This window comes from Oncorhynchus mykiss, chromosome 6 (assembly GCF_057628025.1).
Source record: "Oncorhynchus mykiss isolate SJ-2025 chromosome 6, ASM5762802v1, whole genome shotgun sequence".
Taxonomy (NCBI): domain Eukaryota; kingdom Metazoa; phylum Chordata; class Actinopteri; order Salmoniformes; family Salmonidae; genus Oncorhynchus; species Oncorhynchus mykiss.
This window is the reverse complement of record NC_143027.1, coordinates 18,477,675-18,504,218: the sequence shown is the minus strand read 5'-3', so window position 1 is coordinate 18,504,218 and position 26,544 is coordinate 18,477,675. Positions and strand designations below refer to the sequence as shown.

General features: G+C 47.0%; 1 protein-coding gene across 7 annotated transcripts in view; it reads left to right on the top strand.

The window, feature by feature from the left end:
* Window positions 1-26,544, top strand: part of LOC110525386 (intermembrane lipid transfer protein VPS13A) — a 66,906-nt gene that overhangs the window by 7,502 nt on the left and 32,860 nt on the right. For 2 of the 7 annotated variants that reach the window (XM_036979518.2, XM_090237112.1), the window contains exons 14-51: window positions 482-544; window positions 816-948; window positions 3,542-3,636; window positions 3,759-3,901; window positions 4,356-4,557; window positions 4,750-4,864; window positions 5,175-5,311; window positions 5,902-6,034; window positions 6,192-6,309; window positions 7,348-7,492; window positions 8,417-8,501; window positions 8,587-8,765; window positions 8,898-9,054; window positions 9,737-9,816; window positions 9,925-9,984; window positions 10,120-10,321; window positions 10,684-10,800; window positions 12,671-12,774; window positions 13,080-13,247; window positions 13,533-13,840; window positions 14,100-14,247; window positions 14,402-14,558; window positions 14,645-14,769; window positions 15,204-15,373; window positions 15,909-16,153; window positions 16,327-16,646; window positions 16,797-17,159; window positions 18,503-18,604; window positions 19,786-19,938; window positions 20,192-20,453; window positions 20,776-20,936; window positions 21,108-21,211; window positions 22,317-22,611; window positions 24,617-25,051; window positions 25,213-25,317; window positions 25,527-25,673; window positions 25,942-26,073; window positions 26,251-26,384. In XM_036979518.2, coding sequence (XP_036835413.2) covers window positions 482-544; window positions 816-948; window positions 3,542-3,636; window positions 3,759-3,901; window positions 4,356-4,557; window positions 4,750-4,864; window positions 5,175-5,311; window positions 5,902-6,034; window positions 6,192-6,309; window positions 7,348-7,492; window positions 8,417-8,501; window positions 8,587-8,765; window positions 8,898-9,054; window positions 9,737-9,816; window positions 9,925-9,984; window positions 10,120-10,321; window positions 10,684-10,800; window positions 12,671-12,774; window positions 13,080-13,247; window positions 13,533-13,840; window positions 14,100-14,247; window positions 14,402-14,558; window positions 14,645-14,769; window positions 15,204-15,373; window positions 15,909-16,153; window positions 16,327-16,646; window positions 16,797-17,159; window positions 18,503-18,604; window positions 19,786-19,938; window positions 20,192-20,453; window positions 20,776-20,936; window positions 21,108-21,211; window positions 22,317-22,611; window positions 24,617-25,051; window positions 25,213-25,317; window positions 25,527-25,673; window positions 25,942-26,073; window positions 26,251-26,384 — 6,302 coding nt within the window. The remainder of the gene's footprint in view (window positions 1-481; window positions 545-815; window positions 949-3,541; window positions 3,637-3,758; window positions 3,902-4,355; window positions 4,558-4,749; window positions 4,865-5,174; window positions 5,312-5,901; window positions 6,035-6,191; window positions 6,310-7,347; window positions 7,493-8,416; window positions 8,502-8,586; window positions 8,766-8,897; window positions 9,055-9,736; window positions 9,817-9,924; window positions 9,985-10,119; window positions 10,322-10,683; window positions 10,801-12,670; window positions 12,775-13,079; window positions 13,248-13,532; window positions 13,841-14,099; window positions 14,248-14,401; window positions 14,559-14,644; window positions 14,770-15,203; window positions 15,374-15,908; window positions 16,154-16,326; window positions 16,647-16,796; window positions 17,160-18,502; window positions 18,605-19,785; window positions 19,939-20,191; window positions 20,454-20,775; window positions 20,937-21,107; window positions 21,212-22,316; window positions 22,612-24,616; window positions 25,052-25,212; window positions 25,318-25,526; window positions 25,674-25,941; window positions 26,074-26,250; window positions 26,385-26,544) is intronic. The other 5 variants (XM_090237111.1, XM_036979520.2, XM_090237110.1 and 2 more) reach the window with 5 other exon arrangements.

Genomic DNA, 26,544 nt, shown 5'->3' with positions numbered 1-26,544 from the left:
CACCAAATGGAGAAAAACTGACAAATAGGAAGGGACTACCTGGACTTGTACAAAAAGAAGCACACATTAAAATGTTCTATTGCAAAAGGTTTTGAAACATTTTCCGTTGCGGAACCCAGACCTGCATTCAAATAGTATTTGTTTTGTTTCCAAAACTTGAGCAGTGCTTGATTGAGCTTGCCTGGCTATAATTTGACCAAAGGAATACTCCCCAAAGTTCAAGCCTTGCCCATCTGGCACTTCGGGCTGACTCAATCAGGCACTCAAAGTATTTAAAAGAAAACAAAATGCTCACCAGGTTTGGTGGAGATTGAGAAGGGCCTACTCCTCCCTCGCTTTCAGAGTTGCAACCCCAATCCTTTTCTCTACTCTGCTGCATTGATTGATGGACGTTAAGTAATTGATGAAGTAATAATTGATCAATTCCCATAACGGTCCGGGAACTGTTTTAATGGATCCATCTTTCCCTCCATGTGCCCAGGAGACTGAGCGGACTCTGGATATTTTTAACATCACGCTGGCCAGGCAGCAAGCTGAGATGGAGGTACGGATTGAGCTATCTGTTGAATTATTCCTAGCTAACTACCTCTCTTCTCTGCATCTACTGTAATGTGTTTAGCCTGTCTGTCCGTCAACTAACTCATTTGTTCAAAATGGCAGTAAAGCATGACAGAAATAACCCGACTTAGTCACACTGCCATAGCGTAACCACCAGTGCAACACGTGGTCACAGTTTAACTAACAGTGGTTCCAGCTAGTGGTTGTGGCTGAGGCGTTATGTGTAGACTGTGACCAGCAATGGTTGGTTGTTCCAGGCGAGCAAGGCGGGTCTGCGTATCTTTCGTCCAGGGGTGAAGGTGGAGGAGGAATCTCAGGGCTGGTTGGGCTGGATGTGGTCCGGCTGGTCAGGAGATGACGGCGCCAAGTCCAAGGAGGTCAAGACCGGAGGTGAGACTGCCCACATACCCAATCACCATGCCCCATTTTGTACATACATTCTTATTAATTGAGACATTTCACATTTGATACAGGGTCTCACTTTGACTAATAAATAAACGCAGAATGTCTGTTAGTGCCAGCATCCTGCCACAGCTGCAATCTTTTTGGCTTGCAAGCTTGAAGTAGGCAGTGGCTAGCTAAATGGCATTGTAGGCCTACCAAGTACAAACCTAGCTACAAAAATTGACAATGGCGAAACAAGGCACTTGAAAAGACCCCATACTGATATTGAGGTGGAGAATTCCTGTCAATCCACTGTGCATGTTGTTCCTCGGCCTAGTCCTTTAGCCTTGGTTTCTCAAATGATTGCCTCGCCTGGTTCACCAACTACTTCTCTGATAGAGTTCAGTGTGTCAAATCGGAGGGCCTGTTGTCCGGGCCTCTGACAGTCCCTATGGGGGTGCCACAGGGTTCAATTCTTGGAACGACTCTCTTCTTTGTATACATCAATGATGTCACTCTTGCTGCTGGTGAGTCTCTGATCCACCTCTACGCAGACGACACCATTCTTGTATACTTCTGGCCCTTCCTTGGACACTGTGTTAACAACCCTCCAGGCGAGCTTCAATGCCATACAACTCTCCTTCCATGGCCTCCAATTGCTCTTAAATACAAATAAAACTAAATGCATGCTCTTCAACCGATCTCTGCCTGCACCTGCCCGACTTTCCAACATCACTACTCTGGACGGTTCTGACTTAGAATATGTGGACAACTATAAATACCTAGGTGTCTGGTTAGACTGTAAACTCTCCTTCCAGACTCACATCAAACATCTCTAATCGAAAGTTACATCTAGAATTGGCTTCCTATTTCGCAACAAAGCATCCTTCACTCATGCTGCCAAACATACCCTCGTAAAACTGACTATCCTACCGATCTTTGACTTCGGCGATGTCATTTACAAAATAGCCTCCAATACCCTGCTCAATAAATTGGATGCAGTCTATCACTGTGCCATCAGTTTTGTCACCAAAGCCACCACTGCGACCTCTACTCTCTCGTTGGCTGGCCCTCGCTTCATACTCGCCGCCAAACCCACTGGCTCCAGGTCATCTACAAGACCCTGCTAGGTAAAGTCCCCCCTTATCTCAGCTCGCTGGTCACCATAGCAGCACCCACCTGTAGCACGCGCTCCAGCAGGTATATCTCTCTGGTCAGCCCCAAAACCAATTCTTCCTTTGGCCGCCTCTCCTTCCAGTTCTCTGCTGCCAATGACTGGAACGAACTACAAAAATCTCTGAGACTGGAAACACATCTCCCTCACTAGCTTTAAGCACCAGCTGTCAGAGCAGCTCACAGATTACTGCACCTGTACATAACCCATCTATAATTTAACCCAAACAACTACCTCTCCCCCTACTGTATTTCTTTATTTATTTAGCTCCTTTGCACCCCATTATTTCTATTTTGCACATTCTTCCACTGCAAATCTACCATTCCAGTGTTTTACTTGCTATATTGTATTTACTTTGCCACCATGGCCTTTTTGCCTTTACCTCCCTTATCTCACCTCATTTGCTCACATCGTATATAGACTTATATTTCTACTTATTGTTGCTGTATGTTTGTTTTACTCCATGTGTAACTCTGTGTTGTTGTATGTGTCGAACTGCTTTGCTTTATCTTGGCCAGGTCGCAATTGTAAATGAGAACGTGTTCTCAACTTGCCTACCTGGTTAAATAAAGGTGAAATAAAAAATAAAAACCAGGAGGCTGTCGCTCCTTTCCGCAGAATCCTCTGACACAGGTGAAGCACGGTTGGAGTTTAGAAGACCGCATCGGCACATGCATTCTGAACCAACCAAACATTTATTTTATTGGGAGAAATTGGCAGCAAATCAAAGTTGTTACTTTGCAAAGAGATGCATGGGCACCGTGAGAGGAGAGTGTCCTTGGATTTAGACAGACATGTCAGCAATAAATGAGATCAGACGAGTAGGCTACCAGGGCACCAATGCTTAGTCTTCTACAGGTCGCCTTGCCTCTTTTCTCAAAAGGCCAACGTGCCAATCATTCGGCTGGTTTACTGTGTGGCATCCAGCTGGTTTCAAAATGACATCATCGGGGCGCATTGTGTGATTTTAACCAATTATGAGCTGGCATTGCCTATTAATTGTCTTGGTTGATGATGTCATTGCAAACACTTATCTTTTTTACTTCAAAACATAGAAATGTGTCATTTTCACATGTTGATGTCAGGGTGGTGCTGAAGATGATGGATATGAAGTAAAAAAAAAAAGACATTTCCCTTTAACCCTGTCCTGTCCCACCCTATGAATTATCAAGTATTGAATGATGTTGATAACAAGGTGCTCATGATGATGATGATAATAATGGTTTTGGACCAGTTATGTCTTTGACTTGGATTTAATTGCGCACTTGGAATTGCATTTAGCATTTTCTTCCCTTTTGTAAAGTTGATTTGAAATTATCTTGATGATAAGGCGCTCCTGATGAGGATGATGTTTTAATGTTTGTTTTTGTGAAGCTAGACACATTTTATGGACAATATAAAAATAAAAATCTTTATTCTCCTCAGCTTTTGGTGAGCTTATGACTCCTGCCGAGAAGGCCAAACTCTACACCGCCATTGGCTACAGTGAGGTAGCTGTCAATCACAACCTGCCAAAGAACGTGAGTGGCTACTGTATATTTCCTACACATCGTAGTGCAGTACAGCAATCCCTGGATATAGAAATATAACCCAGGACACTATTCACAATCTCTCTTGTCCCTCTCTCATTTTGTTTTTTCAGTTTGAGGACATTAAGATACATTTTCACATGAAGAGGATGTCTTTCTCAATGAAAGACAACAAGGATCAGAATGAAATCCTCAAGGTCACAGTTGAAGACCTGAAATCCATGCTGACCCAGAGGCCCGGAGCACAAGCCATTAAGTATGCACAGTACACACTCTGGGGTGTGTTCGGTGAGGGGAAACATTCAGAACGTTGCACACAGAAATGAAGAGCTGACATGATGTCAAAATTTACATGACAGAATATCATATCTGTTCTACAAAATCTATTTATAATCGGTAACTCTGTACACTTGTGAACAGACCCTGCGTTTAAATACTTCCCCCTCCTTCCCTGTTGTAGTGCTTTATCAATGGGATATTGTTGCCAGGTTTTTGTTGTCGTGCCATAGTCCAAGAGCAAACTTGAGAACAGCTGACGACACTATTTTGCGATGCTCGGTTTGTCGGTATCTCTCTCATTCTCCCCCTATTCTTTTCCCTCATCTATCTCCCCCTTTCTCGCTCTCCAGACTTCTCTCTCTTCCACTGCTCCCTCCACTCTCTGCCCTTGGTTCTGATTCTGCTGGTGTTGTTGTTGTTGTTGCCCTCAGGCTGTCGGCCCAGCTTAGTCTGTTTGAGGTGAAAGGACTGGCCAATAATCGGCCGGCGCCCACGCTGCTGTCGTCGAGGAAGGCTGCCACGGTAACAGGGACCCCCCTACTTGACATCCTGTTTGAGACCAACCCTCTGGATGAGAGTGCTGACCAGCGGCTCCACGTCGAGTCCCAGCCTCTGGAGATCATCTATGACGCTGTTAGTGTGTGTGTGTGTGGGTGTGTGGGTGTGTGGGTGTGTGTGTGGGTGTGTGTGTGTGTGGGTGGGTGTGTACCTGTTTACATTACTATATCAGTTGTTCCTCGGTTCAATCTGGCGTGGAGTTTTTAGAACAAAAATTAGTGTGTTTGCTTGTGTAACAACATGGGTACCTGTGTCTCCCTCCGGCAGGTGACGGTGAACAGCATGTCTGCGTTCTTCTTGCCGCCTGATGACCTCCAGCTAGACGAGCTGACCAACGCCACTCTCATGAAGCTGGAACAGTTCCGAGACCGCACCTCCACAGGTCAGAGCCCCGCCTCTAGCTCTGACTGACAGGCCACACTCACTTTCCTGGGCTGAAACACAGCACTGATGGATTTGTTTACATATGCTGCAGGCCCAAATATGGAGATCTATTCATTTATTTTCAATGGACATGGAGGTTGGTGAGGTAAACTTATGATTAATCAGCCAGGATATCCGCCTCATTGACCTCAATCTCCAATCCATACTTCTTATTTCCTATTGACAGACACCCCTCCCTCCCCTTTCATATCCTATATTATGTAAGAACGTGTTGAAGTATGCCGTCCATTATATATTGTTGTCTGCAGGGCTGATGTACGTGATTGAGACCCAGAAGGTTCTGGATCTGAACGTCAACCTCATGGCCTCCTACGTGATCGTGCCCCAAACCGGCTTCTACGACTCCACTCAGAACCTCATGCTATTGGACCTGGGTCACTTCAAGGTAGGTCACTTCAATTGACACAGCACACACGTTTGTGTAGAGACAGCGGTTCGATCTGACTTGAGTGAGTGAGAGACGATGTACAGAAAATTTGCGAACTGTGATTGATCCTGTCATGTTGCTGCTATATTTCACTTGCCCAATAAGGCAACCACTGAGCAGACTCAACTTGCCTGACTGTTTAGTTTACTAGCCCTGGGCAGCCGAACCCTGCATAATAAACAGGACCTCATCCAGGTGTGCTATGACAGGGATTTTCAAACTGGGGTCCATACATTTTAGCTTTGTTTTGAAAAACTATTTTGGGTATTTTTGTACGTGAAAAATGATTAGTTTATGAATATCGCTAGCTGCAACAGAATACTGTCATGGAATCCATTTGAATGTCTCTATGTCCAGTATGAAGGAAGTTAGAGGGAGTTTCACGAGCCAATGCTAACTAGCGTTAGCACAATAACTGGAACATCTACAGGAACATTTGGCATACTAGCTGTTCCTGTTCATCCGACTCTGAGGTAGCAGATGAAAAGGGCTTTATTGCCTGGGAAGAAAAGTTTGAAAATCCCTGTTCTATGCCATTGTGTTATCAGGTGTCTAGTCTGAGTAGAAAGGGGCTACCCCAGCTCTCTGTAGGGAGCAGGACTATACAGGACATCATGTCCCAAGCCTACGACAGCTTCAACATCAAGCTCAGCAGCCTACAATTCCTCTACAGCAAACCAGGTACACACACACGCATACAATTATCTGCCCAAAATGTGTCATGTGACACAACTATGCAGGGAAGTCGTTTTCTGTAGCTTATTGCGTTCTTGCGTTGCATACTTAGGTAGAATATAGTTAAATTAGGCTTAACAGTGGTTGTTGTGTTGTGTATTAGACGGGGACTGGAGGAAAGCCCGTAAGCTGAAGCAATCGGCCCTCCACATCCTGGAGCCTGTTGATGTCAAGGTGGTGTTCAGCAGAGCCATGGTGGTCACAGACTCACGCATGCCCAAGTAAGAGGGAGGGAAGAGGGGTGGGTTCTGGGGTAGAGAGAGGGGTGGAGGAGGAGGGGGTTGGTGGGGGGTGGGTGGGTTCTGGGGTAGAGAGGGTTGGGGGTTGGTGGGTGGGTGGGTTCTGGGGTGGAGAGAGAGGGGTGGGTGGGTTCTGGGATGGAGAGAGAGGGGTGGGTTGGTTCTGGGGTGGAGAGAGAGGGGTGGGTTGGTTCTGGGGTGGAGAGAGAGGGGTGGGTGGGTTCTGGGATGGATAGAGAGGGGTGGGTTGGTTCTGTGGTGGAGAGAGAGGGGTGGGTGGGTTCTGGGGTGGAGAGAGAGGGGTGGGTGGGTTCTGGGGTGGAGAGAGGGGTGGGTTGGTTCTGGGATGGAGAGAGAGGGGTGGGGGGGTTCTAGGGTGGAGAGAGAGGGGTGGGAGGGTGGGTGGGTTCTGGGATGGAGAGAGAGGGGTGGGTTGGTTCTGTGGTGGAGAGAGAGGGGTGGGTTGGTTCTGGGGTGGAGAGAGGGGTGGGTGGGTTCTGGGGTGGAGAGAGAGGGGTGGGTGGGTTCTGGGGTGGAGAGAGAGGGGTGGGTTGGTTCTGGGGTGGAGAGAGAGGGTGGGTGGGTTCTGGGGTGGAGAGAGAGGGGTGGGTTGGTTCTGGGGTGGAGAGAGAGGGGTGGGTTGGTTCTGGGGTGGAGAGAGAGGGGTGGATGGGTTCTGGGGTGGAGAGAGAGGGGTGGATGGGTTCTGGGGTGGAGAGAGAGGGGTGGGTTGGTTCTGGGGTGGAGAGAGAGAGGGGTGGGTTGGTTCTGGGGTGGAGAGAGAGAGGGGTGGGTTGGTTCTGGGGTGGAGAGAGAGAGGGGTGGGTTGGTTCTGGGGTGGAGAGAGAGAGGGGTGGGTGGGTTCTGGGGTGGAGAGAGAGGGGTGGGTTGGTTCTGGGGTAGAGAGAGAGGGGTGGGTGCGATGCCTTTTTTGGACTACTACTATGTATAATCGTGTTTGTCAAAAAGCTGGTCAGATGAATGATATGAATAAAGTGTGTGTGTGCGCGTGTATGTCAGGTTTAAGCTCTTCGGGGAGATGCCTCTCTTGTCTCTGAGGATCTCTGATGATAAGGTGCGGGCCGTGCTGGAGCTGATTAACAGCATCCCGCTGCCGGAGAGCAGGCCGGCCCCGCGCAGCACCAACACACACTCTACACCTAAGGTACTAACTACTGGGAGTCTCTCTGCCTGTCTGTGGGTTGACTTTCTCTGTCTGTCTGTGGGTTGACTCTCGGTCTGTGGGTTGACTCTCTCTATCTATCTCTGCCTGTCTGTGGGTTGACTCTCTCTTTCTCTCTGCCTGTCTGTGGGCTGACTCTCTCTTTCTCTCTGCCTGTCTGTGGGTTGACTCTCTCCCTCTCTCTCTCTCTCTCTCCTGTCTGTGGGTTGACTCTCTCTCCCTCTCTCTCTCTGCCTGTCTGTGGGTTGACTCTCTCTCTCTCTCTCTCTCTGCCTGTCTGTGGGTTGACTCTCTCTCTCTCTCTCTCTGCCTGTCTGTGGGTTGACTCTCTCTCTCTCTCTCTCTCTGCCTGTCTGTGGGTTGACTCTCTCTCTCTCTCTCTCTCTCTCTGCCTGTCTGTGGGTTGACTCTCTCTCTGCCTGTCTGTGGGTTAACTCTCTCTCGCTCTCTCTCTGCCCGTCTGTGGGTTGACTCTCTCTCTCGCTCTCTCTCTGCCTGTTTGTGGGTTGACTCTCTCGTTGACTCTCTCTCTCTCTCTCTGCCTGTCTGTGGGTTAACTCTCTCTCTCGCTCTCTCTCTGCCTGTCTGTGGATTGACTCTCACTCTCTCTCTGCCTGTCTGTGGGTTGACTTTCCCTCTCTCTCTGCCTGTCTGTGGGTTGACTCTCTCTCTCTCTCTCTCTGCCCGTCTGTGGGTTGACTCTCTCTCTCGCTCTCTCTCTGCCTGTTTGTGGGTTGACTCTCTCGTTGACTCTCTCTCTCTCTCTCTGCCTGTCTGTGGGTTGACTCTCCATCTCTGCCTGTCTGTGGGTTGACTGTAATGTTGGTTGTTGTTTTGTGTGTAAATAGATTTCTATTGGGTTGTGTGTGTGTTCGTGTCTAATTTCTGCTTGTTTTTCTTCCGCAGGCTCCAAAGCAGTCGTACACCCCTCAGCTAACCCCCAGGCAACCAACCATGGCTGAACTGCGCAACTCCCTCATATGGGAATCAGGTGAGAGACATGCACGCACACATACAGCCCATACAGCCCATTACAAATGGATCTTTGTACTTTACGTGTGTGTGTGTGTGTGCAGGCTCAGAGGAGGACCTGTTCTACGATGCTCCCAGCTCTCCTATAGGCGACAGTCCGTTCTTCCCCGACAACATGCCCAGCCCCCTACAACGCTCCGACTCGGTCAAGAGGAGAGGTCTGGTCAAGAAAGACCCCAAGAAGAACATGACAGAGTTCCTCATGACGTTTGAGATCAACAAGGTATGCTTAACATAATATACATCTGTGTGTGAGAGAGTCCTTAAACACTTCATTTAGATGTTTTCACTCTGATTGCTAATAAAGCTGTGTGTGTATATGTGTGTACTTGAACTCCCTCATTCTGCTGTCTAGCTGTCTGTTCAGCTGTGTCGTCTGTCTAGAGGCCTGGAGGTCACAGTGTTACACCTGGACGTCGAGCGTCTCGGCACCGAGCTAAAGATTCGCACCTTCGACATGACATCTAACACCTTTCTACGCGAGATCTGCCTAGAGTGCTCAGAGTATATGGGTAGGTGAGGGGGTGGGTGGGAATCATTGTCTCTTAAAGGTAGGCCTGTCAACTAACTGATCCAGAAATTCACTATCGAAAATGTATCTTAAACATTTCAATATTCAAATAATAGTTTTAATATAATTAGCATAGATTTACATAAATACGTAAATGTACAAATCTGGGTCTTCTGCGCCTTCGCTACAGCCTTCTCCATACCAGCTCTGACATTAGGGGAGACACCAGAAAAGGTAGCCACACTTGAATGTGCCTGTTTATGCCATTGAAACCAGCATTTCTCTCCTGTTCTATTTGTTCTTCAACTGAACTTTAATCCGTTGTCCACCACATTCAAAGGTAGTAATCTAGTCATGTTTGATAGCAACCTATTCGAGTTGTTGCATCTTTACATTGCCCCTCTTTCCACGCTTTTAACATAAGTCACATGAAATCGCTTGCATCTGGTGTGTTTTTTGAATGGTGTTTTTCCCTCGATTGCATTTTTGGAACATTAGCAAGACGGCTCTGTGCACTTTGCTGCGTTTGGAATGCGAAGAAATGATTGTCTAGATCTTTATGAAATAAATATGATAATAAATGTGATATGCTGCTTCCTCGTTGGCGGTTGTGTGGCATGTCTGCAGACTTCTCTGTGTGGTTTTGGTGTGATATGATTTTCTGGTTTGATATACTTGTCCAGATTCAGAGGAGAAGAAAGTGCACCTGATCACCACTCTAGACAACACAGAGGAGGACCTCCTCACATTGGAGTACACTAAGGTGTACACACACACACACACACACACACAGTCAACACTGTTTCATACATTCTTCATCCAATGTAGATTAACAGTAGAGCAGGTCTAAAAGCTTCAATGTCTCTTTCAGGCTGATAAGAACGGGCCAGAATTCAAGTCTCAGTACAAGAACACTGAACAATCAGTAAAGGTAAGATCTTACAATACAACTGTGTTAACCTACATTTGGAACTTCAACATGATGTTGATTTGAGCTCAGTACTCTGCTCAGTTGTGTTAGTGTGTTCATTGTGACGGTGGTGTGTGCGTGAAATCTCTGTCTCAGGTGAACTTCTCATCTCTGGATGTACACCTGCACACGGAGGCTTTGCTCAACGCCATGAACTTCCTGAACAGCCTCCTCCCCCCGACCAAGGAGGCGGTGCCTAGCAAGGAGGAGCTTCCCACAATCGCAGAGGAGGACGAGGGGGAGGAGGGAGAGGGGGAGGAGGGCGAGAAGGAGGAATCGGCCGTGGCAAAAAGAACATGTAATTATCAGTTTCATGGAATCCATTCCGGTTACTGGAACTAAGACTTTTCCACTGTTGAAATGTATTAGAATTTATTTCATGAATCAAAGTTAGTCGAAAGTGGAAGAGAATTTGGTTCGGTAATATACCTGCTGTATATTTGTTGCATGTAGAGATATTGAGTAGACACATGTCCTCCATGTATTCTCCTTCTAATACGTAGCTAGCTAAACCAAATGTAAATTCTCTGCCATTGTATGGACCACTTGACGTTTGATGTATTGTGATGCAAACAAAATCATCTTCTCATCAAAGCGTCTTTTACGTTTGGACAAATGAACTACTCTTTCATCAATGTCTCTCTACCCCACTCTCCTCAGCTTCTAAGAAGTCAAAGTTTGAGGACGTGGTGAATTTGCACATCAGAGCTGATCTCAACTGTCTGAAGGTTTTCATCCGAGGCCATAGCCACATGATAGCAGAGATCTGCATTGAGGGTAACACAAGTCACCGTCCGCAACACAAGTCGCCGTCTGCAACACAAGTCACCGTCCGCAACACAAGTCACCGTCCGCAACACAAGTCACCGTCCGCAACACACGTCTGCAACACAAGTCACCGTCCGCAACACAAGTCACCGTCCGCAACACAAGTCACCGTCCGCAACACAAGTCACCGTCCGCAACACAAGTCACCGTCCGCAACACAAGTCACCGTCCGCAACACAAGTCACCGTCCGCAACACAAGTCACCGTCCGCAACACAAGTCACCGTCCGCAACACAAGTCACCGTCCGCAACACAAGTCACCGTCCGCAACACAAGTCACCGTCCGCAACACAAGTCACTGTCCGCAACACAAGTCACCGTCCGCAACACAAGTCACCGTCAGCTACACACGTCACCGTCCGCTACACACGTCACCGTCCGCAACACAAGTCACCGTCCGCAACACAAGTCACTGTCCGCAACACACGTCTGCAACACAAGTCACCGTCTGCAACACAAGTCACCGTCCGCAACACAAGTCACCGTCCGCAACACAAGTCACCGTCCGCAACACAAGTCACCGTCCGCAACACAAGTCACTGTCCGCAACACAAGTCACCGTCCGCAACACAAGTCACCGTCAGCTACACACGTCACCGTCCGCTACACACGTCACCGTCCGCAACACAAGTCACCGTCCGCAACACACGTCTGCAACACAAGTCACCGTCTGCAACACAAGTCACCGTCCGCAACACAAGTCACCGTCCGCAACACAAGTCACCGTCCGCAACACAAGTCACCGTCCGCAACACAAGTCACCGTCCGTAACACAAGTCACCGTCCGCAACACAAGTCACCGTCCGCAACACAAGTCACCGTCCGCAACACAAGTCACCGTCCGCAACACAAGTCACCGTCAGCTACACACGTCACCGTCCGCTACACACGTCACCGTCCGCAACACACGTCTGCAACACACGTCTGCAACACAAGTCACCGTCTGCAACACACGTCCGCAACACACGTCCGCAACACACGTCACCGTCCACAACACAAGTCACCGTCTGCAACACACGTCCGCAACACAAGTCACCGTCAGCTACACACGTCACCGTCCGCAACACACGTCTGCAACACAAGTCACCGTCCGCAACACACGTCACCGTCCGCAACACACGTCTGCAACACAAGTCACCGTCTGCAACACAAGTCACCGTCAGCTACACACGTCACCGTCCGCAACACACGTCTGCAACACAAGTCACCGTCCGCAACACACGTCACCGTCCGCAACACACGTCCGCAACACAAGTCACCGTCAGCTACACACGTCACCGTCCGCAACACACGTCTGCAACACAAGTCACCGTCCGCAACACACGTCACCGTCCGCAACACACGTCTGCAACACAAGTCACTGTCTGCAACACACGTCCGCAACGCAAGTCTCCTTCCGCGACACACATCCACAACAGCTGCGTGCATGAATTATGATATTGCATACAATTATGTGTTTGTGTGATTAGTTGTGTGGACAGGACATGCACGCACACACATTATAATGATGCTAGTGCTACCTTGTGGTAAACATGAAGAAATACTCAGGCCACTGATTATCTTTTCCTATTGGTTCTGGAACTGATATGAACACACCTTTGTGGTGCCCCACCATGAAATCGGGGGGGGGGGACTATGGATCTGTCGCCGTCCGCTAGTACGTATGTTAGTTAATCATGTGATATCTCAGACACCGCTGGCCCGATTTTGACAAAACTTTGGTGAATGATGTGCCATACCACAGAGATATGGCATTTACAGACTTGTTCTAGACCTAGACCTGCTCCTCAGTGTTCTGCCTCTTTGTTCTATGTTCCAGGCCTGGTGTCGGAGGTGCTGATGAGGAGAAAGGCGGTGGAGGTTCTGGCCAACCTGAAGAACATAGTCATCCTGGACTGTGATAAGGAGGCACTGTACAAGCAGGTAACTTTTGCTCAATGTTTTCCTTTGCGTTCCCTAATGAACACGACCCAGCAGTCATTGACTACCATACTCACAAGGCTCACTCATGGCCTCCAGTATCCAAAGGATCAAATGAAAAGTTGACATATCAAAATTTGAAATAACGCCAAATCTAATCTTTGCCATTTGAACAAACATCACCTAATCTTTGCCATTTGTTTTACTTTAGAGATGTTATTTTCCCAGTCAAGGGGCCACATTCACGAGAAATGATGATTGTTGTTTTTGCTTTCTGCTGCTATATTTGTACGCCGTCTGCATCCTAGTGTGTGTCCATAGCTGATAAGGAGGTGTTTGCTTTCCGCATGGTGAACCACACGGACGCCACTGAGGGCGATGCCTATCTAGACATGGGTAAAGTGGACACCAGCATCACCCTGACGGTGGGCTGCATCCAGGTCATCTTCCTCAACAAGTTTGTCTCCTCCATCCTGGTAAGAGACACCATCTCTCTTAACTCCACTTAACTATCACTTATCCTTTTATGTGTTTCAAAAATTCAGCTGCCAACAACACTTTTCCAGAGTGTCGAAAACCATGGCCTTACTTATAGTACCGGTACCAAAATGCCCCAGAACTTACCAAGCCTAATCACATTCGGTGCACTTTTTCGGTTCTGGATTGTCCTACGTCATATGACCATCGATGAGAACTCTGTAACGCGACTGCTCTTTGTCCCACCCCTTCTCTTCCTCCTCATTCACCTCCCTCTCCCCCAGGCTTTCATCAACAATTTCCAGGCGGCCAAGGAGGCCCTGGCTGAGGTGACGGTGCAGGCAGCGGAGAAGGCAGCCACAGGGGTGATGGAGCTGGCTGAGCGCAGCGTGCGCATCTCTCTGGATGTAGACTTCAAAGCTCCTCTTGTCTTCCTGCCGCAGTCGTCGTCCTCCACCAACGTCACTGTGGCTGACCTCGGTATGGTCACGGTCAAGAACTGCTTCGCCTTGGTCGACTCCCAGACGCATGTCAAGATCCCTCCCATCATCGACACCATGACCGTGGTCCTCAGTGACCTGAAGATGTACAGGTGAGACAGAACAGGGTTGCTAGTAAAGCACACCAGTAGTCAGCCAATTCTGTATACGGAACCAGAATTAAACCTCATGGATTCGCAGTTGTTTAAAGTGAACGGATGACTTCATTTGTTCACAGGGATGTGAGGTGTTTCTTGACAATAGACAGATTTCTGTGTGTTCCAGTTACTTTTGTATATCTGGTAGATGGACCTGGATGTGCAGAAAATCAGAACCTGTAAAGCCGTTTGTTTGTTGTGTTTGATTGTGCAGAACCACCTTTGAGAAGGGGAGATTTCAGGGGGAGATCCAGGTTCTGAAGCCGGTCAACCTGGACCTGTCCATCCAGAGGAACCTGTCAGCCTCCTGGTACCACAGCATCCCTGACATAAAGATCACTGCCCACCTCAAACCTATGAATGTGAGTGTGTGTCTGTATGTGTGTATGTGTCAGTGTGTGTGTCTGTGTTAGTTAAAGCCAACTCTCAATAAACAAGAAATGTTCATATGAAATGATGGTTGTTGATACATTTGTGTAACGGGGTGGATGTGTGTGTGTGTTTTTGTCTTACTAGCTGATCCTGAGTCAGGATGACATGACGGTGGTGTTGAGGACTCTGGGTGAGAACATGTCAGAGACGTCAGACGCTGTTTCCCCTCGTCCTCCTCCGTCTACAGTGGATCACTCCGACACTGCCACTACAGGAGGTACTGGTACTATCTCCACCAGCGGTGAGAACAGTTGGGTTGAATGTGTGTGTGAGTCTTAATATTTGGATGATTGTGATATTGATAATCATGTTGAACCCTGTCTGTAGGCAACATAGTGGTAACTGCTGCAGTGGTCGAGACCCAGAAGAGCACTAAGCTGAAGAACATACTCAAAGTAGACTTCAAGTTTGACTCCATGACTCTGGTCCTGTACAGCCCCAATGGGACTGAGGTGACTATTGCATCACTGCACACCTTCACAAACACTAATTGACCACAGAAAACTCCATCCGCTTAGATATTCTTACCAGAAAGTGTGTGTATGTGCCTGTCTCTGTGGGCGTGCGTCTCTGCCTATGTGTCTGTGGGCGTGCGTCTCTGCCTATGTGTCTGCCTGTCTCTGTGGGTGTGCGTCTCTGCCTATGTGTCTGCCTGTCTCTGTGGGCGTGTGTCTCTGCCTATGTGTCTGCCTGTCTCTGTGGGCGTGCGTCTCTGCCTATGTGTCTGCCTGTCTCTGTGGGCGTGCGTCTCTGCCTATGTGTCTGCCTGTTTTTGTGGGCGTGCGTCTCTGCCTATGTGTCTGCCTGTCTCTGTGGGCGTGTGTCTCTGCCTATGTGTCTGCCTGTCTCTGTGGGCGTGCGTCTCTGCCTATGTGTCTGTATTCAGGTGCAGGTGTTGGACTCCAGGGATGATCAGCTGATGCTGGCTGAGTTCACCTTGGGAACTATCTCTACATCTGTCCACATGTTCTCAGACGGATCCATGAAGGCCTCCGTCAAACTCACAGACTGCCTGCTAGACGACAAGAGACGCAGAGTCAAGAATATCACTGCCAGGTAAAACACACACACACAGTTACCTTGGTACTGAGCCTACGTACACATTCACAGACACTGGGAGAGATACCGCAGAGTGGTGTGTGTACTGTGAACATATGAGCGCGTGGCTCAGTGCTGGCGTTGATGTACGAGGCTCAGTGTGTGTTCTCCAGCGTGGCATAATGTTCATCACTGCTTCACCATCTGTCTGTCACACAGGACTGTCACACAGCTAAGATGAATGGCTTTGGTTAGCAACCCCATGATAGTCAAAGCAGCTTTAATTTAATCTCGCACTCCCAGTTCATCAAAACCCATGAGTATTTCCATCTGGTATGTCAATTGTTTTGAGAGAATGGAATCTTTGAATCTGTAGAGTAGAATAAAAAGTTACTCACTCTTCTATGTAACATCATATGACAAACAGATTACAAGGTATTTAGTGCACTTATGATAGGGTGTGTTATTAGGACCCTTGCTGTAGGGATTGTTATTATTGCTCTTTCTGTAGGAATTATCATGTACACCTGTCCCTCTGGCCTCTGTCTGTCAGGATGATGGCGATTCGTCCGAGCGCTGAGAGGAACGTGATGGTGGAGGTGAACTACAATCAGGGGCGTGAAGGCACCTCTCTGGAGACGGTGGTGCAGGATGTCTACCTCTGTGCCAGCATGGAGTTCCTGCTCACCGTGGCCGACATCTTCCTCAAGGCCAGCCAACAAGGTTTCTCCTCAGCCGCCCCCAAGATCAGCAGCACTAAACCCACAGTTACAGCCACCGCCGCTTCCAAGGAACCTGGTACGACATGTTCACATTTCACACTACACAATATTCACCACAAATGTCATGTTTGTATGACGTCCAATTAGTGCAAAGTGAAATGTCCAATAGTTTCACTCCGTTTCTGACAGGCATCAAATGGAAGAAAACTAATGAACACTCCCCTGCTTTCCTCTCTGTCTGTACTCCATCTCCAGTGGCAGTCAAGTCGGAGATGAATGTTCTGGTGAAGAACCCAGAGATTGTCTTTGTGGCTGACCTGACGCGTGCCGACGCCCCAGCCCTGGTCATGACCATGGAGTGCGAGCTGGTGATGAAGAGCAACCCGGATGGTCAGCTGATGACGGCAGTGGTCAAGGACCTGAAGTTAGTGGCCTGCCCCTTCCTGAGGGAGAAGAGGAGGAACAAGGAGACCACTGTGCTGCAACCCTGCCAGGTGTTCTTCAAGAGCGCACAGTCCTCCACCTCCCCGCAGGCCATGGAGGTCTCCATCAAGGCACTGACACTCAAGGTAGACCACGGTCAAAAAACGGAACAGGAAGAAGCATCTCACTAATAAAATACCTTGTCACTTTTTCTTATGTTTTTATTTCTGGCACAGCTGCCAAAACCAGAGTAATGTGTCTTACATTCCATTCTCCTCTGTGCCCCCTTCCCACAGGTGTCGCCCATCATCATCAACACAGTGATCACCATCCAGTCGGTGCTGAGCCCGGCCGGTGCAGACATGCCCCAGTCGGAGCTGGAGAGCCCCGTGCCCCCAGACCTGTGGGAGCGCCGGTCCTGGCGGGATCTCAAGCTGTGGTTCCTGGAGGAGGAGGGTAAAGACGAGGATGCCCAGTCCCTGGTCCGGCTGATTCCCCAGGGTGAGTCCCTGCAGGTGGCCATTTCCTCCATCTGCCTGACCCTGGAGGCAGGGGTGGGCCACCGTACCGTCCCCATGCTGCTGGCCAAGTCCTCCTTCCACGGGGACGTCAAGAACTGGAGCACCCTCATCAACCTGCACAGCCAGCTCAACCTGGAGGTCAGGCACCGCACATCTCTGCATGCGACCTCTACACTACCTCTAAACAACATCTACAAAACATTTACACAACCTTTACACATCTACACAACATTTTCACAACTTCTACACAACCTCAATTCAACTAAAATATACAGTTGAAGTTGGAAATTTACATACACCTTAGCCAAATACATTTAAACTCAGTTTTTCATAATTCCTGACATTTAATCCTTGTAGACATTCCCATTTGCGACCTGACTGATGTCTTGAGATGTTGCATCAATATATCCACATAATTTTTCTCCCTCATGATGCCATCTATTTTGTGACGTGCACCAGTCCTCCTGCAGCAAAGCACCCCCACAACATGATGCTGCCACCCCCATGCTTCACAGTTGGGATGGTGTTCTTCGGCTGTGGTGTTCTTCTGCAAGCCTCCCCCTTTTTCCTCCAAACATAACGATGGTCTTTATGGCGAAACACATCTATTTTTGTTTCATCAGACCATAGGACATTTCTCCCAAAAGTACGATCTTTGTCCCCATGTGCAGTTGCAAACCGTAGTTCTTCCTTGCTGAGCGGCCTTTCAGGTTATGTCAATATAGGAGTCGTTTTTACTGTGGATATAGATACTTTTGTGCCTGTTTCCTCCAGCATCTTCACAAGGTCCTTTGCTGTTGTTCTGGGATTGATTTGCACTTTTTGCACCAAAGTACTTTCATCTCTAGGAGACAGAATGCGTCTCCTTCCTGAGCTGTATGATGGCTGCGTGGTCCCATGGTGTTTATACTTGCGTACCACTGTTTGTACAGATGAATGTGGTACCTTCAGGCTTTTCTAAATTGCTCCCAAGGATGAACCAGACTTGTGGAGGTCTACAATTGTTTTCTGAGGTCTTGGCTGATTTATTTTGATTTTCCCATGATGTCAAGAAAAGAGGCACTAAGTTTGAATGTAGGCCTTGAAATACATCTACAGGTACACCTCCAATTGACTCAAATTATGTCAATTAGCCTATCAGATGCTTCTAAAGCCATGACATCATTTTCTGGAATTTTCCAAGCTGTTTAAAGGCACAGTCAACTTAGTGTATGTAAACGTCTGACCCACTGGAATTGTGATACAGTGAATAAGTGAAATAATCTGTCTGTAAACAATTGTTGGAAAAATTACTTGTGTCATTCACAAAGTAGATGTCCTAACCGACTTGCCAAAACTATAGTTTGTTTACAAGAAATTTGTGGAGTGGTTGAAAAACAAGTTTGAATGACTCCAACCTAAGTGTATGTAAACTTCCAACTTCAACTGTGGGTTTAGTCAGACTGCATTTGGTGTACTGTAACATAGTGTTGTGTGTTTAGGTTCACTACTTCAACGAGGTGATGGGGGTGTGGGAGCCTCTGCTGGAGCCCCTAGAGGACGAGATCAGAGACGGCTTCAGATCCTGGACTCTGGGATTAAAGGTGACCCTTAAAGGTCGACTTTGGGCACGAAAAACGGTCCAACTCCGCCTCTTACTCAATTTTCTAACAGAAATGGGGTGTGCCTTTGGTGGTTCATCGATGTGTCATTCTGGTCATGCACGCCGCAACAAACGTTGCTAGTTCGTTAGCTAAGCTAGCCACTGTGCAAATCAAATTTTATTGCTCACATACACAGATAGCAGATGTTATTGTGAGTGCAGCGGAATGCTTGTGCTTCTAGTTCCGACAGTGCAGCAATATCTAACAAGTAATCTAACAATTCCACAACAACTACCTAATACACACAAATCTAAGTAAGGAATGGAATAAGAATATAAATATATGGATGAGCAATGTCAGAGAGGCATAGGAAAGATGCAATAGATGGTATAAAATACAGTATATACATATGAGATGAGTAATGCAAGACATGTAAACATTATTAAAGTGGCATTATTAAAGTGGCTAGTGATCCATTTATTAAAGTAGCCAATGATTTTAAGTCTGTATGTAGGCAGCAGCCTCTCTGTGTTAGTGATGGCTGTTTAACAGTCTGATGGCTTTGAGATAAAAGCTGTTTTTCAGTCTCTCGGTCCCAGCTTTGATGCATCAGTACTGACCTCGTCTTCTGGATGGTAGCGTGGTGAACAGGCAGTGGCTCGGGTGGTTGTTGTCCTTGATGATCTTTTTGGCCTTCCTGTGACATCGGGTGCTGTAGGGGTCCTGGAGGGCAGTTCGTTTGCCCCCGGTGATGCGTTGTGCAGACCGCACCATCATCTGGAGAGCCTTGCGGTTGTGGGCGGTGCAGTTGCCGTACCAGGTGGTGATACAGCCCGACAGGATGCTCTCAATTGTGCATCTGTAGAAGTTTGTGAGGGTTTTAGGTGACAAAAATGCTAGCCAGTAACTCTTCCAGTATGTGTTGACGTCATTTCACAGGATTTATTTTTGGACGGAAGCTGTAGAGATATGGTATGATAGTGCATTGATCAGTTATACAGCAGAAAACTTTTTTTTTAAAGATTTTCTGCCCAATGTCAACCTTTAAATAATTTCTCAGTCACACCACACACACACAAACTCACAAACACTGTCCCATGTTCCACACACATCGCTCATCCAGATAGTGTAAACACACTGTCCACCACACACTTAACGGCCATGATTTCCCCCAACTGCAGATGAAGAAGAAGCCAGTAAAGTACTCAGGTATATCAGATGAAGTAGACTACAGCATCCCAGACTACAAGACTATCATCAGCATCAGCAGCAAGGACCAGCTCAATATCACCCTCTCCAAGTGTGGACTGGGCATGCTCAGTAACCTGGGCACGGTAAGTCAATGACGTCACACACCAGCACTCTTGTATGTGCTATTCAATTGACTAGCTGAAAATATTACTTTTTTGTGAACAATTTAAAAAATAAATTATGGAATCACGTAATCTATACTGTCAATAATAATCACAATAAAACATTTTAAAGAATAACTTTTTATGTCTAAGTGGGTTGTTTTTAATGTGTTGGGATAGCTTGGTGTAGTCCTTATTTCTTGTACATCCCAACGTGCTTGTGAATGCATGGCAGGCCTTTGCGGAGGCGGCCAAGCAGACATCAGAGTGTTTCCAGGAGGACGAGGCGCCGTTCGTGGTGAAGAACCGTCTGGGTCTGACTGTGTCAGTGGTGTACAGTGATATGTTCTGCCCCCTGGGCTGTGAGGCCACAGAGAACCGTGTAGAGCTGCAGAACGGAGAGAGTGTCAACATGGACTACCGTCGCACCACCACCCACTCAGACCAGTTCTCTGCCATGACCTCGCTGGTGGCCAAGGACTACTACATACAGCCCAGTAAGCAACACAGTTACAACAGTTACACCAGTGCAGACCAGCACCCATATTCAGAGTAGGACTTCTAATCTAGGGATCAGTCTTGCTTTTTATATCATAATGAATAAGATTATATGGACACGGGACCTGATCCTAGATCAGCGCTCCTACTCTGAGTTGCTTTATGAATACGATCCTTGATATTTAGACCCTGGGTCAAAGACAGTGTTAGCGTTCTGACCTAATGCTCTGGCATTTGTTTGCGGAGCTAACACAAGTAGTTCGCTGGGTCTAGGGTCAATTTAGTTGTTGATCTCATGGCTTTTGATGTTCTTGTCCTCAGCTCCGGCGGGCCACACTTCAGCCAGCATGATCCCGTTGATCAAAGTGGGGCGTGGTATGTACAGTGTCATGCACAAAGTCTCTGGGGTCACCCGCTTCCTGGTCTGTCAGATCTACTCTGTGCAGGGAAGCAAGCACATCAAGATCCGCTCTCCCTTCCAGGCAAGTTACAGTCACCGGGGGGGGGGGGGGGGGGGGGGGGGATTGCTTCCCTACCCCTCTTCCTTCTCTCTCCACTGTACTTAACTCGAACCCCAGAATGTACTAAACGTGACATCAGAGAATATAATTTCTATCTGAACAACGTGTCTCTTTCTCATGTCTCCCTTACAGATCATAAACCACTTTTCCATCCCGTTCAGAGTGATGGAGGGCTCCATGTGTCTGGGGATGTCATTACCTACAGAGGAGTTCTGCGTGCCTCTCGACTCCTACAGGTAGCACACATACATTTCAATACTTTGAGTCCACCAATCAAATTTACAGTAAAAAAGGATCCAAACATTTCATAGGTCCCTGTATGCATGAGGCTGTCCAAGCGTGCCACGAGGGGCTGGTATTTCAGCAGCTTATCGGCAAAGGCCTGCCCCATGTAGCCATCAAATGAGTACCCCCCCACAACAACAACAACATCTGGCGTATTTGGTACACAGGAAAACACATTAATAATTTAGATCAAACCAGCTTCCTGGATGTGTGCTGTTGGTGAGACTACCGGTCTCACCTCGCTGGCTATCAGGTCGACAAAGAGGTCATGACTAGCAATAGTACAAATCCTTGTATGAACAGCAACCATTCACAACATGGACTCCATTACATTTGACACATGTATAATACAAAATGGGTTATGGCTTGCAGGGTACCAGAGTACTAGTTTATATTTTGTTGGTAGAACTTGCAGCCTCGCCTTAACAGTAAAGGTGAGAATGTCCTTGCCAATGGAAGCATTCTGGTACATGGAATTTTATTTTATTTTACCTTTATTTAACTAGGCAAGTCAGTTAAGAACAAATTCTTATTTTCAATGATGGCCTAGGAACAGTGGGTTAACTGCCTTGTTCAGGGCAGAACGACAGCTTGTCAGCTCGGGGATTCGATCTTGCAACCTTTTGGTTACTAGTCTAACCACTAGGCTACCTGCCTCCAATGGGCGACAGTGGTCAGCACAGTCCAGGGCAGTGAGTTTCCCCTGCTGCCTCGGGCCAGTCCAGTGTTGCAGTAGCTGCATCCGTCTGATACCAAGGAGTGTTGTCCTGGATGTAGGATGAGATGTTCCATCATGGGTGACAGAAGCCTCCACAAAAACACTGCAATCTGCCACAACTGCATCAGAGGCAGTCACTGGCTCAGTTTGCATATCAGTCCATGTTCATCAGAGCTCCACTCTATTCCGGTTGCACATGTCATTGAGGTCTGACCAGACTCCAAACCCTGCAGAACGAGTGTCCAATTTTCCATTGGCCTTCCTCCTGAAGCCCAGGAAGTTGTCCTCAACACACACACACCACACACACACTGACTGCTGTGTGTCCACCCCCTTAGGTCAAAGTTGAGCCTGCAGCCGGTAACCGAAGGAGACAATCAATATGATTCTTCCGAGGGCTTCAGCTACGAGTCAGTGAGTCAGCAGCCTGGCGCACGTGTACAGCAGACCTGTCATCGACATGGCAACAGCGCCAGCGTGCTAATGGTCAACATCGTACCTCTGAAAGACACAGTGACATCACAACACACGGGAGTGGCCGGGGAGCACTTTGATGAGCCCTACATCCTGCACCTGTGGCCCTCCGTCCTGCTCCGGAACCTTCTACCCTACCCCATCACCTATCGCCTACAGGTACACACACACACACTTGTTTTTTTTATCCTTGTGGGGACCAAACAATCAAGGAACAATCATCGTCATTGAAAACAATTGATAAGCCTAAAATAGCCTTTTCCTTGTTCAGACCGGCGAAATCTCCCCACTTGTCCAAATTTGACTTCTTTCACTATTGTTGTGAAGAAAAACAAAACACACACACATAGACAGATCAGTGGCTACTACCCACATTACTCCTGAGTCCCTACCCACCAGCAGAGAAATGGACCTACAGTATGTTACAACTGCTCCTCTATCACCTTCATACTGCACATAGATATACAGTTGAAGTCGGAAGTTTACATACACCTTAGCCAAATACATTTAAACTCAGTTTTTAACAATTCCTGACATAAAAATTCCCTGTCTTAGGTCAGTTAGGGTCATCACTTTATTTTAAGAATGTGAAATGTCAGAATAACAGTTGATAGAGGGATTTATTTCAGCTTTTATTTCTTTCATCACATTCCCAGTGGGTCAGTTCACATACACTCAATTAGTATTTGGTAGCATTGCCTTTAAATTATTTATCTTGGGTCAAACGTTTCGGGTAGCCTTCCACAAGCTTCCCACAATAAGTTGGGTGAATTTTGTCCCATTCCTCCTGACAGAGCTGGTGCAACTGAGTCAGGTTTGTAGGCCTCCTTGCTCGCACAAGCTTTTTCAGTTCTGCCCACAAATTTCCTATAGGATTGAGGTCAGGGCTTTGTGATGGCCACTCCAATACCTTGACTTTGTTGTCCTTAAGCTATTTTGCCACAATTTGGAAGTATGCTTGGGGCCATTGTCCATTTGGAAGACCCATTTGCGACCAAGCTTTAACTTCCTGACATGTCTTGAGATGTTGCTTCAATATATTCTCGTAATTGTCCATCCTCATGAAGCCATCTATTTTGTGAAGTGCATCAGTCCCTCCTGCAGCAAAGCACCCCCACAACATGATGCTGCCACCACCGTGCTTCACGGTTGGGATGGTGTTCTTCGGCTTGCAAGCATCCCCATTTTTCCTCCAAATATAACGATGGTCATTATGGCCAAACAGTTATATTTTTGTTTTTACGTCTTAGTGTTGGAGTGTGTCCCTGGCTATCTGGAAATTAAAAAAAAAAAAAAAGAAAATGGTGCCATCTGGTATCTGGTTTGCTTAATATAAGGAATTTGAAAGGATTTATACTTTTACTTTTGATACTTAAGTATATTTTAGCAATAACATTTACTTTTGATACTTAATTTAAAATGAAATACTTTTATACTTTTACTCAAGTAGTATTTTACTGGGTGACTTTCACTTGAGTTATTTTCTATTAACGTATCTTTATTTTTACTCAAGTATAACAATTGGGTATTTTTCCACCACTGCAATTGAATGCAGGAAATGCAGAAATTATAAAAGTGCTGTAATTTGTTTTGGTTGAAGTTGAATTGAACAGTATATAACAATCAGAATGGAGAAAGACTCATTGATATCACTTAGAATGCATGTGTCGCCACCCTAGGATCACTCACTACTCATAAAGTACCCTAGGATCACTCACTACTCATAAAGTACCCTAGGATCACTCACTACTCATAAAGCAAATGTATAACTTTTATTATTCAAAAACTAAAAATACCGTCATACCGTCCAGTTTTTTTTTTAAATACCGTGATATAATATTTTGGCCATATCGCCCAGCCCTACCGTCTGCTTTGCTTTATTTAAGGAATTTGAAATCATTTCCACTTTTACTTATATTTTAGTAATTACGTTTACTTTTGATACTTAAGTATATTTGAAACCAAATACTTTTACTCAAGTAGTATTTTACTGGGTGACTTTTACTTGAGTCATTTTATTTTTAAGGTATCTTTACTTTTACTCAAGTATGACTACTGGGTACTTTTTCTACCACTGGATATATATGTATGTCATATATCCTCAGACCTTCACATGACTATTATTGGTCACTGATTGATATTGTGTGTGTTGATTGGCTGACAGGATAGTGAAGAGCCCACCCCCATCACATTGATGGACGGCCACTCAGCAGAGCTTCACACCGCCGTCATGGACCTGTCAAGCCTGGAACTCCACCTCCTCAACTACCTGGGGCAGGATTGGAAGGCCCACTATGGTCTCCGTGGCGACCAGGACGAGATCACCTTCATTGTGTTCCACTCCCTGCGCGATGAAGAGGAGGAGGTTAGGTTAGGGGAAGGTGGAGAAAGGAAGCGGGCAGAGCTGGACATTGCGGTGCATGTGAAGTACGATGCGGGCCTGACTGAGGTGGCCATCCATTCTCCCTACTGGATGGTGAACAAGACGGGTCGCCTGCTACAATACAAGGCCGACGACATCCACCGCAAACACGCCATGGACTATGACATGCCCCTGCTCTTCTCCTTCAAGCCACGCAACTTTCTGCACAACAACAAGGTAGTGGGTGGGGATTGACTTAGGTCAAAGCGCACACCAAATGGCGGGCCTGCTATTTTTTTTATTTAAACAAGGACTGGGCTTTTAAATGATAATGCCTAATCTTAAAGACCTAATCCTTACTGCTTGTCTCGCCAAACCTTTCTCTCTCCCCGTGGCAGGTGCGGCTGATGATCTCGGACAGCGAGCTGTCTGATGATTTCTCCCTGGATACCGTGGGTAGCTATGGTGAAGTGAAGTGCAAAGGGAGGCTCAAAGATTACCTGGTAAGTGGTGGTGAATCAAGACTACTAGCAGAGAACCAGCTGGGAGTTTATTTGAAGTGACACCAGCAGAATTACAGTGTTGGTTGATGTTCACCCTTTCAACAACTTTCAGAATGGTCATGGAGTGTGATTTGCTGAAAATTGAACAATCCACAGATGATGAGTGGATTGATTCAGGTTGATTGTGGCTTTCTATGGTTTGATTGAAGATCGGGGTGAAGATCGACCCCAGCAGTTTCAGCCTGACCCGTATCGTGAGCTTTGTGCCATACTACCTGTTGGTGAACAGGACCAAGCATGTGATCTGGGTGGGAGAGGAGGGCCAGGACCACTGGACCAAGGCCAAACCACACCAGGTACCACAACTAGAGCTACCTACTACCCCCAATGCAATGCAATTCAATCCATTCAGGAAGTGCAATGAAAAGTGCTAATAGTAAAAATATGTTCAAATCAGGGCTTGAATATCAGTTATTTTCCTAAATTGACAGATTTTTTTAATGGAATAATGGAGCCCTACCCTGCATACAGTAGCATATCCATGTAGTGAAACTGACCTCTCTGTTTTTGTCTCACTCTCTTCTCTCTCTCACTTGCTTCTCTCGTTCTCTCTGTGCTACTCAGGCAGCCATCCCATTCTGGCCAGAGAAGGACTCCAAGAAGCTCAAAATCAAGGTAGAAGGCTGTCAATCAACCCCTCAAACCATGGACTTCACCAAACCAGAAAACTGCCTGTTGCTGCACCTGGACAACACTGTGAGTAATGCCTGAAATTGCACTACACACACACACAAACTTAAGGACTCTACTGGAGTGTTTGTGGGTAACTACTGTATAAGCTGATGATGTGGCGATAAATACATTTTCCAAGTTGGGTTCCTTAATGTACTAGTACTACCACTTTTAATTTGGCTTTCCTCCTGTATTTTCCAGCTGGGCGGAGTCATTGTGGACGTGAACCTATCAGACCACTCAATCATTATCCGTTTTTCGGACTACCACGATGGAGCCGCCCCCTTCCTCATCATCAACCACACCCTGGAGCAGACGCTGGAGTTCTACCAGAGGTAAAGGAAAGACTGGAGGGAGGGGGTGGATGGGGGAGGAGGGGAAGGATGGGGAGGGAGGAAGGTAGGTAAACAGGGCAATAAGCAGAAATATGTTAAATGGGTGACATTTTATTCTTAAAACAGGTGCAATGCACTGAAACAACCTATATTCCTCATA